At 29.3% G+C, this 16,002-nt stretch overlaps 1 protein-coding gene and 1 long non-coding RNA gene across 3 annotated transcripts; both read left to right on the top strand.

The window, feature by feature from the left end:
- The first annotated feature begins 12,113 nt into the window (after positions 1-12,113).
- On the top strand, positions 12,114-13,222 carry LOC120067406 (heavy metal-associated isoprenylated plant protein 39-like). 2 transcript variants are annotated; one of them, XM_039018976.2, is made up of 3 exons: positions 12,114-12,326; positions 12,620-12,695; positions 12,956-13,222. In XM_039018976.2, exons 1-3 carry the CDS (start codon positions 12,318-12,320, stop codon positions 13,192-13,194), a joined length of 324 nt encoding a protein of 107 aa, XP_038874904.1. In that variant the 5' UTR covers positions 12,114-12,317; the 3' UTR covers positions 13,195-13,222. The 2 variants fall into 2 exon arrangements, with proteins under 2 accessions (XP_038874904.1, XP_090163048.1); XM_090306922.1 differs by lacking the exon at positions 12,114-12,326 and having other exon boundaries at positions 12,392-12,695.
- A 1,042-nt stretch (positions 13,223-14,264) lies between these two features.
- Positions 14,265-15,640, top strand: LOC150038588 (uncharacterized). Its single transcript, XR_016524504.1, has 2 exons — positions 14,265-15,241; positions 15,318-15,640. It is a non-coding gene; the product is annotated as an uncharacterized LOC150038588 (long non-coding RNA).
- The last annotated feature ends 362 nt before the right edge of the window (positions 15,641-16,002 follow it).

The following is a 16,002-nucleotide window of genomic DNA, read 5'->3' as shown; positions in this document are numbered from 1 at the left end:
CAAGTGAGAGATGTGTAATAAGTATAAGGATGCCCTAGTTTATTGTATTTATTTACAAAAATCCCGCATTTTGTATTGTGTACAGCCCACTGACTAGAGTTTTAATTCAAATGGGAGTTTGTTGGGTTTTATGTCCCAAAACTCATAGATAGTAAATGTTATTAATTGACCGTCATCAGTAAAGAGTTATAGATGTTAAATCAATAAATGTTATTGTTTGTATTGTTGTATATTTTGTCTAAATAACCCTAAATCAAATAAACTAACATTCGAGGTTGCCTTATGAGTCTTGAACTGTATAGGAAACATACAGGGATCAATGTTAAAGATACAACCTAAAAAGTTTATAGTATAGAGATGCGGCTGGGTACCTTATCCTGGTAATACCATGGATACGATCCACTTTGTATTTGATACAAACGTAATGATCCAACACGTTTATATAGGTGACACACGAGTGGGGTTATCCTATGCTATGAGTTTGGATAAGACTGGACCGCAAAATAGTAACCACTAGATATAACACCGTTAACTAGTTAGGTTCCTATTTCATTAGGATGACCTAGGTGACCCAATCTTAATCCTGAGTATATTATGAACTCCTGTTCATGAGGGATTGTCCTTTAATTTGTATGGGTGAGGGTGGCTAGATCGCCGACCCAATAAGCTTACCATTTTGGAGACAAGACTGAATGGGGAGTTGGGAACATAATAATACAAGATGAAATTCACTCCTTCACTCCTTGAGAGTAAGTAGATGAGTGTTTCCTTAAGTGGTGTCTCTTGGACTTGAACAAATGACCCTACCCTTTCATTGGCCTCGGAGAGTTTTCTGTTTACTGGTTGGACCATAAATAGGTTGTTTATTAGAGAAGCATTGGTACTTAAGAAGCCAGAGGTAACCCAAGGGTAAAATGGTAATTTGGCCTAGTTAGAGTTATGAACACTCGTGAAGGACTAACTTGTCGGTATTGGGTTATACCCGTGGACATAGAAATATATCTGTAGTGAGAAGAGTGCAACTGTGGATCTGTAGTGGAGTGTACCCACAGTTAACGAATATTGATTAATTTGGTTAATGAGTTTAACTAATTAATCTCATATCGTTGGAGCTTCTGATCTACAAGTTCACTAAGTCCACTCGTTAGCTCACTAGAGGGTACTTAAAAGGGATAATTTGAATTGTTTAAATTAATTTGAGGAAACTATATATTAATGAGATTATTATATAATTAATTATGGATATGATTTAATTAAATTGGCGAGTAATATTTGAATATGATTCAAATTAATTAATTCAAGTGAATTACATTCACAAAGAACTAATTAATAGAGTGGTTTTGCACATATACATGGGATGTATATGATAATTAAATTATATATTAAATTGAGTTTAATGTATAAGTAGTTATTTTGTTATTGTTCAAATTAAAGTTAAATAAGTGTTGTTTAATTGTGCAAATTAAATAAGTGTTATTTAATTGAGCTAATTAAGTAAATAAATATTATGTAATTAATTATAGAAAAAAAAATATATTGGAAAAAGGACTTGTCTTTCTTTATATAAATATCTCCCCATGGCCTTTTGGAAATACACTGAATACACAATTCTCATTGTAAAGAAACTCTGACAATACACAACTCCTTAGTATTATTGTGCAGAATTTTCTCTGAGTTTCTCTACTCTCCAAAACCTTATTTTTCTCTCAATCTCCCAATAGTTAGATACCACCTATCACTCTATTGGAATCCTAGAGAATAACGAGGTAACTTTCGTGGTCTTGTTTGAGATCGCTCAAGGAGTTGTTCGTGATCAAGAACGTTTGGAGATCCGTTTGTAGGAACCTTGGAGAGGCTTGTTTGTGGCACTTGGGGAATATACAAAGGTAAGAACCATTCTAATCCTTTCCCCAATAGCATGCTAGTTTACGTGTTTATTCATTTCGTTTAGATTAATGATTTTGTTTAACGTAAAATCGATTTGTAGGATGCAAGGCGTTTTAACACAACGCTTCCGCTGCGAGATCCGATCCCTATAGTTATCTAGTCAATCAAAGAGAAATCTACCTAGTTTTAAAGATATACATTATAATGGTTATCATATTGAGACTGATAGAAAGAACAATATGAAGTATCTTTATATATCATATGTACTGTCTCATATGTAAAACGTATACTGGAAAAGTTGCTTGCTTTATCTTTTGGATTATATTATACTCATATACGAGTAATTGAAACATATGCAACAATGAACCCGATGTTCATGAATCCAGACATATTTATATTTTGACATAACAGATTTGGTCATGTAGGTTCTATAATGATAAGAAGAATTATTGAGAATTCAAATGGACATCCATTGAAGAGTCAGAAGATTCTTCAATCTAATGAATTATCATGCGACGCTTGCTCTCGAGGCAAATTAATCATTTGACCATCACCAGTCAAAATGGGGACCAAATCACTTGCTTTTTAGAACAAATTCATGGTGATATATGTGGACCTATTAACCCACCAAGTGGACCATTTTATTATTTTATGGTATTAATAGACCCATCCAACAGATGACCACATGTGTGCTCATTATCAAATCGAAACTTGCATTTGCAAGATTAATTGCTCACATAATTAAGTTAAGAGCATAATTTTCTGATTATACAATTAAAACCATTCGTCTTGATAATGCTGGTGAATTTACATCACAAGCTCTTGATAATTAATGTATGTCAATTGGGATAAGTGTTGAACATCTTATAGCTCATGTTCATACAAAAAATAGTTTAGCAAAATCATTTATAAAACATTTGTATTTAATTGGTAGACTATTGCTTATGAGTTATAAGCTTCCTACATCTATATGGGGACATGCTACTTTGCATGCAAAGTCATTTGTACGCATTAGGTCAACATCGTATCATAAGTACTCGCCATTATAATTAGCTTATGACCATGAGCCAAATATTTTCCATATGAGAATTTTTGGATGTGTAGTATGTATTCCAATTGCTCCACCACAACGTACTAAAATAGGTCCTCAAAGGAGGTTAGGAATATATATTAGATATGATTCCCCATCAATTATCAAATATTTTGAACCAATGACGGGTGATGTATTTACTACAGGACTTGCTTATTGTCATTTTAATTAGACAAATTTTCCAACATTAGGGGGAGGAATTAAGAAGGTTGAAAAAGAAATTACATGGAATGCATCGTTATTGTCTTATTTAGATCCCGTATAGGTCAATGTGAAATTGAAGTTCAGAAGATAATACATTTACAAAATATAGCAAATCAGTTACCAGATGAATTTATAAATGCAAAGAAAGTAACTAAGTTACATATATCAGCTGTAAACGTTCCATCGAAAGTTGATATCCCAACACAGCAAGTTGTCACTAATGAACCTGGAACATGCCAGAAGCATGGTAGACCAATGGGTTTCAAAGATAAAAATCTTCGAAAAATAAAAATAATTAATAGTCAAGAAAACTTGGTTGAGGATGTATATACCCATGAAAAAAATTCATGACACGACTAATGAGGGAGGAATAGATAAAGATAATAATAAGATTTCAATAAACTATGTCATGATAGGAAGAAAATAGAACCGAACTCATGTAGTTATTGACAACATTTTTGTGTATAATGTTGCTCTTGATATTATATCTGAAAATGGATTTTGAACAAAAATATGTTGAAGAATGTCAATATAGAAAAATTGACTTCAGTGGATAGAGGCAACCGAGGCAGAATTAAACTCACTTTTAAAACTTTAAGTTTTTGGACCAGTAGTTCGAACACAAAAAAGTGTCAAACCTGTGGAATACAAATTGTTATTTATGAGGAAAAGAAATGAAAATAATAAGGTCAAAAGATATAAAGCAAGACTAGTTGCACAAGTTTTTTCACAAAGACCTGTATTGATTATGAGGAGACGTATTATCCGGTGGTGGATTTAATTACTCTAAGATATTTAATTGGTCTGACTATGTATGATAGTCTGAACATGTATCTTATGGATGTAGCCACAACATATTTATATGGATATCTTGATAACGATATTTATATGAGAATCTCATAATGATTTAAGGTACCTGAAATATATAAATCAAATTCTTGGGAATTGTATCCAATAAAGTTATAGAGATTTCTATATGGATTGAAACAATCAAGACAAATGTGGTATAATCGTCTGAGTGGATATTTATTGATAGAAGGATATCAAAACAATCCAGTATGTCCATGTGTTTTTATAAAGAAATTACAGTCAGGATTTGCTATTATAACTATATATGTTGATGACTTATATATAATTGAGACTCCTAAAGAGCTTTCAAAGGTAATAGAATATCTTAAAAGAATTTGAGATGAAAGATCCCGAAAAACAAAAATTTTTCTTTGCTTGCAAATTAAGCATTTAGCAGATGAGATATTTGTTCATCAGTCAACTTATATAGGAAAAGTTTTGAAAAAATTTTATATGGACAAAGCATATCCGTCGAACATTCCAATGGAAGTTTGTTCACTAGATGTGAAGAAATATATATTTCGACCTTGAGATTAGAATGAAGAACTTCTTGGTCCTAAAGTATCATATCTTAGTACAATTGGTGCACTTATATATCTTGCTAATAATACAAGACCAGATATTGCATTTTCAATAATTTTATTAACAAGATATAGTTCTTCTCCAAGAAAAAGACATTGGAATGGAATTAAGCATATACTTCGTTATCTCCTAGGAACGATCGACATGAGTTTGTTTTATTCAAATAAATCAAATTTTGATCTAGTTGGTTATGCAGATTCGTGATATTTATTTGATCCACACAAAGATAGATCTCAAACAGGATATCTGTTCATATGTGGAAGAATTGCTATATCATGGTGATCGGTGAAACAGACCATAACAACCATTTCCTGAAATCATGTTGAAATTCTTGCAATTTATGAGGTTAGTCGAGTATGTATATGGCTAAGATTAATGACTGAACACATTCGTGGAACATGTGGTTTGTCTTCTTGTAAAAATCTTTCAATGATATTATAAGAAGACAACAGAGCATGCATATCTCAAATCAAAGAAGGATATATTAAAGGAGATAAAACAAAACATATTCACCGAAACTTTTTTACACTCATGATCTTGAAGAAAATGACGACATCATTATACAACAGATTTGTTCGAGAGATAACCTGACAGACTTATTTACAAAGACATTACCTACTTTAACCTTTGAAAAATTGGTGTACAACATTAAAATGTGACGACTCAGGGATCTCGATGTTTCCATGAGCGGGAACTAAATATACTTTTCAAGAGTATCAAATTATATGAAATATGTACTCTTTTTCCTTTACTGAGATTTTGTTCCTAATGAATTTTTTCATAGTAAGGTTTTAACGAGGCGTATTTCATATATAATGGGCATCCAAGGGTGAGTATTATAAATATGTTAAATTAGGTATAATGTAGATATCCATTATTAGTGTCCATTAACCATGTGTCACTTATCCATTACCCCATATTGTCCATGTGTCTCAAGATTACACACTATTGGTGTTCATATAATCCACCTCTTAGTTGTCAAAGTGTTATAAATAGTGACATTTAGTGGGTTTTAAAAGACACATATTGGTGATCAATCCAAAAAGATTGGAGAAAGTGGAGAAATCTATTCCTTGTTATTTTGTTTACTTTTTGTTATTTATTTATTTTATTATGTGTTATTTTTTTCATATCCGTGTTCTCGTTGTGCTCCTCAAATTTACAAGACTTCTTATTTAAAAAACAATAATAACAAAAAAAATCTCTCCATTTAAAAATTAATAATAACAAAAAAAAATCTAATCCAAACTAGGGTAGTATACAAATTCAAATATAGTGTATATAAAAATGCCTTTAAATCTTACCCCTGCTTAACATTTGGCCAAATGGTAATGCTATCATATGCAATAATTATGACAATTAAAATTTAGCCACTAAATAAAGTAGATAGTTTATACTCAAAATAACTATGAGCTACCGTATATTCAAGATAACTATAAAATATCTTTTACTATTGAAAATTTTCCCATATCAAATCTCAGAAATACCCCTTACTTATAGAAAACTAAAATATTTGTCATATTTCGACACACATACCAAAAATAACTTAAATGTTCGTGAGCCATGCAAATACCAAGAATCATCATCATATTTTTCTTCTAAAATCAAACACAAATACTATGTGTATTAAAAAATCGTCAAATAGATCACATAAATACTCCATACTAAACGCAGTTACACCATTTTTATATACTCCAGACCTTGCCCACATATAACCACTCGAAATGGGCAAATGGGTTTGCTTCATCTTGAGCCGCTAACCATAAACAACGAAGATTTTGCTTAATCATCGATCCAGTAGCTGAGTGGCTATTGCTTTGCTTCAGCCACGTTGATGATTATGAAGAGGAACAAGATGACAAAGACGAACAGTGTGATTCAGATAGATCATGTCCTCCATCATTGGTTAGTTGCCTTGGACTAGAAAACAATGTGTAGAATTACTTGTAAAATTTTTCAACGGGTATGTTATCACCACTCTCGTAGTTGGCACCATCGAAATAGCCACCAGATCAATTAAAAATAAATTCGTACGAATGAGATACTTTACAATGGAGATGACTAGACTTCATATAGAAAAAACTACTAAACACTTAAAATAAAAAAGAATTGAGTAAACAAAATCTATATGAAGATTTTATTTTAACAGCCACATAAAAGATCAGGTCAACATGGAGTTTGTTGAAGGGTAGAATGGAGAAACAAGTTTAGTGTTGGGACCCAAATAAGTGGCCATATTTCTAATAATCTCAAAAGGTGGCCAAAAATCAAAACTGATGCCTAATATTGGCCATCTACCTCAATTTCTCTATAAATTTTCAATTAGCTGAAGTGATGGGCCAAATTGGGTGACTCAGAGAAGCCAAGCCTAGTAAGTAGAAGGTGAAGAAGTTAGAGCCCAAGGCCCAAAATCTCTTGCATTGTAAAAATGGCCCAAGTTTACATACTTATAACCAAAAGAAGGAGATTTGTACATGCTCTACCCAATTTTATAAAATACTTAAATTTTGAAAATTTTCTAGCTTCTCTATTTTCTGTTTTTTCTTTAAAAAGCAAAAATTTGGCAACTCCTTTATTTCTTTTTCTCTTTACCTTTTATTTTTTCTTTTGAAAATGCTCTTGCTTTTAATTATAAACTAGTTGGGAAAGTTGACGTATTGAAATATTATATTGCAAACGAAGAGGTAAGAATTCAAATCTACCTCTCATATCGAGTACATACATAAATGTCTAACTATTTGAGTTATAAGATTAAATTAGCCAAAATTTACCAATTCAACTATACTTAGTAACTAAGAAGTACAACTCCAAGATAGGTGTTAATTTAATGTAGAGGTGAATAATCAAATACAATATCTTACATAAGGTCAATTAGGATTTAGGTAAACATAGATATATATATTTTTTTAATTATTGTTGAACCAATAATGGTAATCAATAGGAAGATACCCGGTCTACTTAGAAAATGTTTTCTGTTTTTTGTTTTTTGTTTTTCTGATTTTCAGAAGAAAAATGGGCAAAAGAAATATATTTCTTCAATTCATAAAGTTCTAAACCCAAAAAATTAGATCAAATGATATGCAATTAAACGATGAATATTTAAGATAATATATGAAAAAGCATTTCTTCCCTTGGACAAGTGAAGCAATCATGGTCTCAACACTATGGATTATATAATGTGCTCTTTTGTAGATACTCTCTCCTAGCATTTTAATGTTACCCCATCAAATATTTTGGCTCCACAATATAGGAAGTAATTATTCTCAATGATACATAATATTTGACGTCCAAATCAAGTGGAGAGATGAGGAGTTTTCGCTAATTCCAGAGAGGCGTGGAAAGAATTTTATCTTTTAACTAAAAATTAATATTATACTTGTCAATTAAAATGTATCAATTAAAAATTTTAAAAATAAATATTAAGCGACTATTAATTCTAATCCTAAATAATCTAAAAACTATGAAATTTTCTGTTTTTTCCCATCAAAATCGCATTTTTTTTTTTTTTGTTTTTCTACCTTTAATGACGGTCATTTTCAATCATAAATTAATGACATAAAAAATTGTCATAAACTTCGAAAAATATATAAAAAAAATCCAGTTTTTCTTGAAAAAACATGTGATTTTGGTCTTAATGACTATTTTTTCCTTCTCATTGGTATTTTGCGACTGTTTATGTATCGAGAAAAGTCTATTTTATTATAGTGATATCTATTATGATTTTATGTGACATTGGAAAGACAGTAACACACCAATTCATCAACATATACGAAAATCGAATACCATAGACAGACAATTAAAAAGCAAACTGTAAAAAACAGACTTAAATTAGATATATAAAATAATAAGAAGAATAATAATAATTAGGAATGGAGTGGAATAGTACAGATTGAAAAAAGAAGAAGAAGAGGAGCCGAGAGGTGGAAGGGTGAGAGGGATAACAAAGAAGGTTATTATTGTATTCAGTTTGGTAACAAGAAGAGGACTCCCTTCTTTAAATTTTATCTTAGAATCGAAGAATGTCGTGTATGATTGAGGAGTTTTAATTAGATAAGATACATCGAAATGAATTTTCATTCATAGAGAATTGAATTACTTTAAACCCGTTAATTTGATTGCTATTGAAATTTTTTACATTATTTGTAATTAAATAGAACATGTGTGATTATTATACTACTATAGTCATTTTGAAAAACTAGCTATAAAACACATGCAATGCACTTGGTTAATGATCTTTGGAACATGAATTTTATCGGTGAAATTTTAATAACAAATCAATTTAGATTTTATTGAGTTCAAATAATAAATATTTGACATAAAAGTTAAAAATGTATTGTATTTTATTTTAATTCACAACAAATATAAAAATGAGTTGTACGTGTTTTAGGATCTTTGGAACACTTGAAAAATAAATTTCGATGGTGATATAAATTCTGAATCAATATATTTTTTATTGGAGTAGTATAAACTGAATTTCAATCTCAACATTTAAATTTTAAAATAACAAAATATGTAAATTTTGTTACGATTGAAAAAGAATACATTTTATATCATTTCCTACAAATTGGAAATTAAAAAGTGTTGCCGCTCTTTGATTGAATTCAACTACTACATTCCTGAATCTAAACTAATCGTGATTGTTAATTATACTCCCTCCTGAACCTTATAATTTACATTCACATTCATATTTTTTCCATTTTCTCATTCCAACTCACTTTCATTACTTATTTACCGGCCTAATTCTTATTTTATTTTTACTTCTTGTAATTTATCTCACTCATCTTTGTGGAAAAGTAATTTAAAAAAAATAAAGAAAATTAAATTAAATTTCCTAGTTAATCAAAATTTAAATTTGAGAGTAACCTAAATATTTACTAGTGTAGGAAACAAATCTAATAATCAATATTGTATCAAAATTTAGACTTCAAGATATCATGGATATCTGATTTTTTTCATCAAATATGATGGTTAATGGATAATAATTAATCAAAATTTAAATATAAAGATAACAGTCATATTTTTTCGTCGAAGAAAATAAGTTTATGGATTATCTACGCTTCACTTTGGCATGATTCAATATTTTCTTTATGAATAAAAAAAACTTTAGTTACAATTCTACAATTCTTTCTATCATGACATTCTTAAAATGGAGATGGAGCCAAATAAAAGCTTGTGTTTATTCTTTAGACAATATTTAGTTATTACGTAAAGGGTTATTTGAATTTTAATTTTTACGTGAAGGGATACATCAAGACCATTCCACGACAAATGAAAAGGTGTGATTATTATTTACTTTAAAAATATTTAGTTAATATGGGAAGTTAAAATTTAATTACTTATTCACAACACAAAGTGGTACATCTTTTTTCAGTTATTTTATTTGCCTAATTTATACCTAAAGTTATTTTTTCACTCTCTCATCTCTTCAATTTTCATATTGTTTTTCTCTCTCTTCATAGGAGGGTACTTAATGGGAAGAGTATGATGAACATTTAATAAAAAATGAAGGACAAAATGGGAAGAGAAAGATTCATTTCGTTTTTAAGAAAATACTGACGAACATAATTACTGATCTAATTTTTTATATTAATCATCGATTCATTTCGTTTACGACTAGGTAAATATAACCTTACTGTTATTATAGTCTTATAGAAATTGAAAGAGAAATTATGAGGATTGGACCTCCGTTTTGATAAATATGTAAAAAAAAAAACTGAAATATATCTAAACTGACCCTTTCATTACGATTTTTTTTTTTTTTTTTTTTTTCATATTTTCCTTTTGTGCCCCTCCCCCTCACATCATCATCTCCTGTTTTTAAGGTATTTTTGCCTGGGTTTCCATATATTTGCCAAATGCCCTAAAAAATAAGAATAATATATTTTTTTAATCGTATTTCATCTAATAAATAATGTTTTCAACATTTAAACCTTTACTTATCGAGATTCCTCCATTGACAAAAGTAAACGATGGTGTTTGCAGGCTCTTTAAACTGAGACCCACAAATTTTCAACATTGTGACGAGACCAACCGTCCATGACTTTTTCTTTACTACATCCACCAAAGTGCCAACGGAGAGATCCCCCACGAAGTTGTTGACTTTTTTAAAAAATAATAGAAGGGCAGCTTGACCCATATCCGTTAACTTGAAGACGGGAATAGACTCCAAGCCTATAAAATGAGACTGTGTTCTTGGTTTCTAATCGTTCCAGTTAGAATCACTTTAAGTTCAATGTGCAAACTCTTATTAAATTTTTTTTTTGTATTTTCTTACTTGATGCTCATTATGTCTATCGCCTTTGATCGAAAATCATCCATAACAACCTCATTTTTATTCCTAAGGGGTGATCCAAGCACAAAAGCTATAGTTTCAAAAATCTAAACTTCTTGTTATTCCAACCAAAAAACAAAAAATGTATATCATTGTTTAATTTTCTTGGACTAATTTAATTTGGCCTACTTACACTCCTAATTTATTAGTTTTTTTCTTGTACGGAATTAACTCTGTTAAAGAGAGACCAATTATTAAGGTCTTTGTTTTCGAACTAACAAAAAAAAAAAAAAAAAAGTCTTTGTTTTATGTTTTGAAGGTCTTTTCTTTTCCTTTATTCTTTTTTTTTTTGTTCAAATTGACTCGCCAACTACCTCATACGATATATATAAACGACCATATGTTATATTTTATTTACGATGATATTATATTCTCTAAACTTCTTCAAACATAAACTTATAAGAAATTTTGGTCCGTTTAGTTTGTGATCTGAAAATCATTTAAAAAAATAAAAAATTCAGTAGAAAATAAAAATAAATTCTTCTTTTTCATTGTATTCGAAAACATGTTTGGTTCTGGTTTAAAATTTTGAAATTCGAATTTAAAATTTAAAATTTGTATTTGATTGTGAATTTGAAAATGTAATAGTGTATTCATGTTCATAATTTTTTAAAATAAAATTTAAAAACAAAGAAAAACAAAAAATTATAGTTTTTGAAAATTGTTTTTAAAAATAAACATACCAAAAACATTTTAATTGTTTTACTTATACTTTTTGTTTTTGAAAACACAAAAACAAAAAAGAATCACGAAGCAAACGGACTTTAATAGACCTAAAAAAATAAGAAAAGTTAAAAAAACTCAACCATGTAAAATTGTATGTGGAGGTTTAATTTGAATAGTGGATAGTTGACGTTGGTTGACTGCATAAATCATATCTCAAACTCTCCCTATATATCAATTTACTACTTAAAATTTCATGGCAATAAAATATTATATTTCATTTAGACATACCGTAAATCTCTTTCTTGTTATTTCTTATTGATGTAGGACTATGTTTGCATCCACAAGTTCGAACCAATGATTTTTTTTAGAAAGTTGAGAAAATTTTATCAAAACTAATATGATTTTTTTTTTTAAAAAAATATTATTCCACTTGGCTGATGGAGGTTTCTTGTTCTTTTTCATACAACCCCACAAAACTTGGTTTAGCAACATCTATATTTTCGAATAATCCCACTCTCTTCTCCCTCTCTTTCTCTCCTTTATATATTGAAAAGTATTTCAAGTTGTGTGTACCTAGAAATTAAATCCACCTTGTTCATCTTTTGTAATAACTCTCTCCACTCTTTGCTTCATTTCTTTTTCTCTTTTTATTTTCATTCTAAGCCCTTGATAATCCATCTTCCATCCCACAAAACCCTAAAACACAACATGGTCATGGTAATTCACTACATCATAATTATCTTTCTAAATATTTCTATATATAAATATTTTAAAAATATAATCTCTTTTGTAAAGATGATGATCATTATCCTTTTGTGGGTCATTTTCATAGAAGCCCTAGAAAGTCTCTATTTGCAATAATAAGCTTATAATTGAAGATATATATGGATCAAATTTACCCCTTTAATTATTGTTCTTCTTGTTCAACCCATCATAGATTTTGCTAATATCTTTAAAAAATTTTCCCTACAAAGTATTATTCAATTTCCCAATTCTCTCTTTTGATGCAGAAAGTAGTTCTAAAAGTGGAGGTACAAGATGGAAAAGCCAAGCAGAAGGCTATGAAAGCAGTTTCCACCCTTCCAGGTACTAATTTTTTTCCCTCACAAACTTTCACTTTTTATATATTAATATATATAATCACACATTTTGCTATGATAAATTTCACCAACATGAACATAATTATCGAATCTCTCCAATTAATCTAAAAGTTTAAGTTGACGAGTGAATACAAATTTAATATCATATCAACTATCATTTTTTATCATAAAAAGTAAATATTTATTATGATCATAATACGACACAAACCTTCTTGTTGATCGATGGATTTAAACTTGTTTGTATAGGGATAAATTCGATAATGATGGATATGAAGGAGAGGAAGATGACAGTAATTGGAGAAGTAGACCCAGTTGAAGTAGTTGAAAAACTGAAAAAGTTTTGGTTTGCTGAGATTCTCACAGTTGGACCAGAGAATCAAGATATAAAAAAACCACCACCACCACCTTGCATTCCATATCCATATTATTATCCCACTTACTATATTATGCAAGAAGAAAACCCAAATCCTTGTGTTCTGTGTTAATCCATTATTATTAGATTCGTTTCGATAACTATTTTCTTCTTAAATTTTCATGTTTCAAATTTTTCTTTGTTTTTCTCACCATTTCCGTTTGTTTTTAAAACACAAAAAAAATTTAACAATCATTGTTCTTTTAGTTCTTAAAATTAGTTTTGTAATTTGGAACATATTGTTCCAAAATACAAGACTAGTATATTTTATGGGTTCAATTTTCAAAAATAAAAAATGAAATAGTTATCAAATTGGATCTGAACCGTTATTTGTGAAAAAAAAAGAGTCACATCTCACTTTGGACGTATTTGGATTATTCCCTGTATGTATTTTGTTTGTAAGTGTCGTGTGAATTTGTTTTACTTTGGTATATTTTGACTGATGATGCTTATCAGAGCTATCCATTTTCATTAAATACATTATTGAGAGGAAATGAGTTGAGTGTTGATTAATTTATTTAAGTAAACTAAGATATATGCCCAAGAAAAACACAAAAATTAAAATTAATCATATTAAGAGAGGACATGAAAACAACAGCTCAACGTTTTTATTTGAAGGGAATAAAAATTTAAACTTGAGTTGCAATCGACTTGACTTTAATTTATTTTACGAGTGAATTAATTTAGATTATTTGATAATGATTTACATCTTTTAATTTGTACTCTACTATATTCGAAATAAAATTGTTATTCTTCCAAAATTATTTTAACAAGGTAGTTAAAAAAATTATAATATAATTCCTTATTCCTTCCTAGATAAGTTGGAAAAATGGAAAAAGATGAAGAAAGAAAAAACAATTTATGCATATTAGGTTAATTATTGCATTTTAAAGAGAAGTGTTATACACTTGAATATTATATGCATTAGTGGTTTAATTTTAAAATGGAATCCTATCAAAGAGTGTAAGTTATCCATTTGTTAAAGCTTAGAGTGTTAATTGAAGATTATTAGTGTGAGATCTTAAGTGATATATAAATTCATTTTTACCCCCTTTTTTCATTGTACAATTTGTTTTCTGAAAACTGTTTTTACATACTCTGTTGAACAATTTTTTGGCAACCTATTTTAATTCTTTTAATGAGTAAAAAATCAATATTATTGAATTATGAGATTTTTCTTTTTCATTTTTAGTTTCAAAACTTAATGTTTGAAGTTATTTACTTTTTTAGTTTTTGGTTTTTAAGTTTTTAATTGGTAAGTTATTAAGTTTGTGCTTTTAATATGCCTTTAATGTGTAAGTTATTAAGTATACACTTTGTTCCTATAAAAGGATAATGTCTCATGTAAAATAAGTATCACAATTTTGTGTATCACATTTTGAGTATCACAATTTTAGTATCACATTTGTTGTATCATATTTCTTATACATTATTTTTGTGTATCACCAACTTTTTTTTCTTAATTAAATCAAAAAATTGAATTTTACTCTCATTTCTTTTATTCTTCTATTTGTTTAACAACAATGAGATATTGGTTTGCTTCCGCAACATTTATTTATTTTTCATAGATTCCATTTTTTCAACAATGGTATCATAACTACTTTGATTTTTTCAATAGTGATATCAGAGCTACTTTAAATTTTTCAATGGTGGTATCAGAGCCTTAGATTTAAAGGCTTGTGATTTTGTTTGAGAGTGAAATTTTTTTTCCAATTTTGGTGTTTCTTCTCTTCTACATTTAATGGTGAAAACTACCTGTTTTGAGTTATTAAAATGAAATCCTATATCAAGGCACTTGGCCTTTAGGAATCAATTTCAACTATGTTGATCCTCAACCGTTGGGAGAAAATCCAATGTTGAATCAGATCAGACTACATGAAGAGGAGAAATTGAAGAAACCCAAAGCTTTACCTATGATTCATGCTGCTTTATCAAATCCTATATTTTCTAAGATTATTGATTGTAATACGACGAAATAAGCTTGGGATAAATTGTATGAGGAATTTGAAGGAAGTGCAAGGGTTAAAGCTGTGAGAGATTACACAACAAAAGTGATGACTATTGTAAACCAGACAAGACAAGAAAATTTTTCAGATTAAAGAGTCGTGGAAAAAATAATGGTTAGTGTTTCTGATAAATTTGAGTCAAAGATCTCAACCATAGAGGAGTCTTCTGATCTAACATCTCTGCTTACAGCTGAATTAATTAGAAAATTACAAGTCCATGAATAAAGGGGTACAATGCGTAATGAGGAGCAAGTTGATTGTAATACGATGATAGACATGCAGATGCACTTCAGGCGAGTATAGAAAAAGGAGGAGCGTCAAGAAAAGATAAAGTTCCTCCTTGTTGTTTTTGTAAAAGGACGTTGTTGGTTAAAAAACAAGCAAGTTTACAATTACGATTGTTGCAACAAGGACGGTCATACAGGAAAGTTTTGTATAGTAAACAAAACCAAATCCAAAAGTTCCAACAAACAAATTATGCAAAAGAAAATGAAGAAACAATTTTTTTGTTTATAGCATCTTACTTTGATGAAAAAGTGTCAACCTCGTGGCTTATTGATAGCAGATGCACTTCACATATGGCTAAAGATATAAATCTTTTTAGGCAGATTGATAGATCTATACAGTCTAAGTTGGTTCTTGGACATGGAGAAACAATACTAACTAAAGGCAAAGGTACTGTTATCATGCATACTAAGCAGGGTGAACATAAATTATCCAATGTTTTATATGTTCCAAAGTTATCCCAAAACTTACTTAGTATAGCCCAATTGTTGCATAATAAATTTTGTGTTTTTCAAAGATCAAGTTTGTGTCATTTATGACCCTCATTGAGCAGAGATTGCAAGGGTCAAAATGGTTGAAAATGTATTTGT

Source organism: Benincasa hispida, chromosome 1 (assembly GCF_027475165.1).
Source record: "Benincasa hispida cultivar pf3 chromosome 1, pf3_genome.v1.1, whole genome shotgun sequence".
Taxonomy (NCBI): domain Eukaryota; kingdom Viridiplantae; phylum Streptophyta; class Magnoliopsida; order Cucurbitales; family Cucurbitaceae; genus Benincasa; species Benincasa hispida.
The sequence above is the reverse complement of the archived record's forward strand: the minus strand, read 5'-3'. Positions and strand labels throughout refer to the sequence as shown.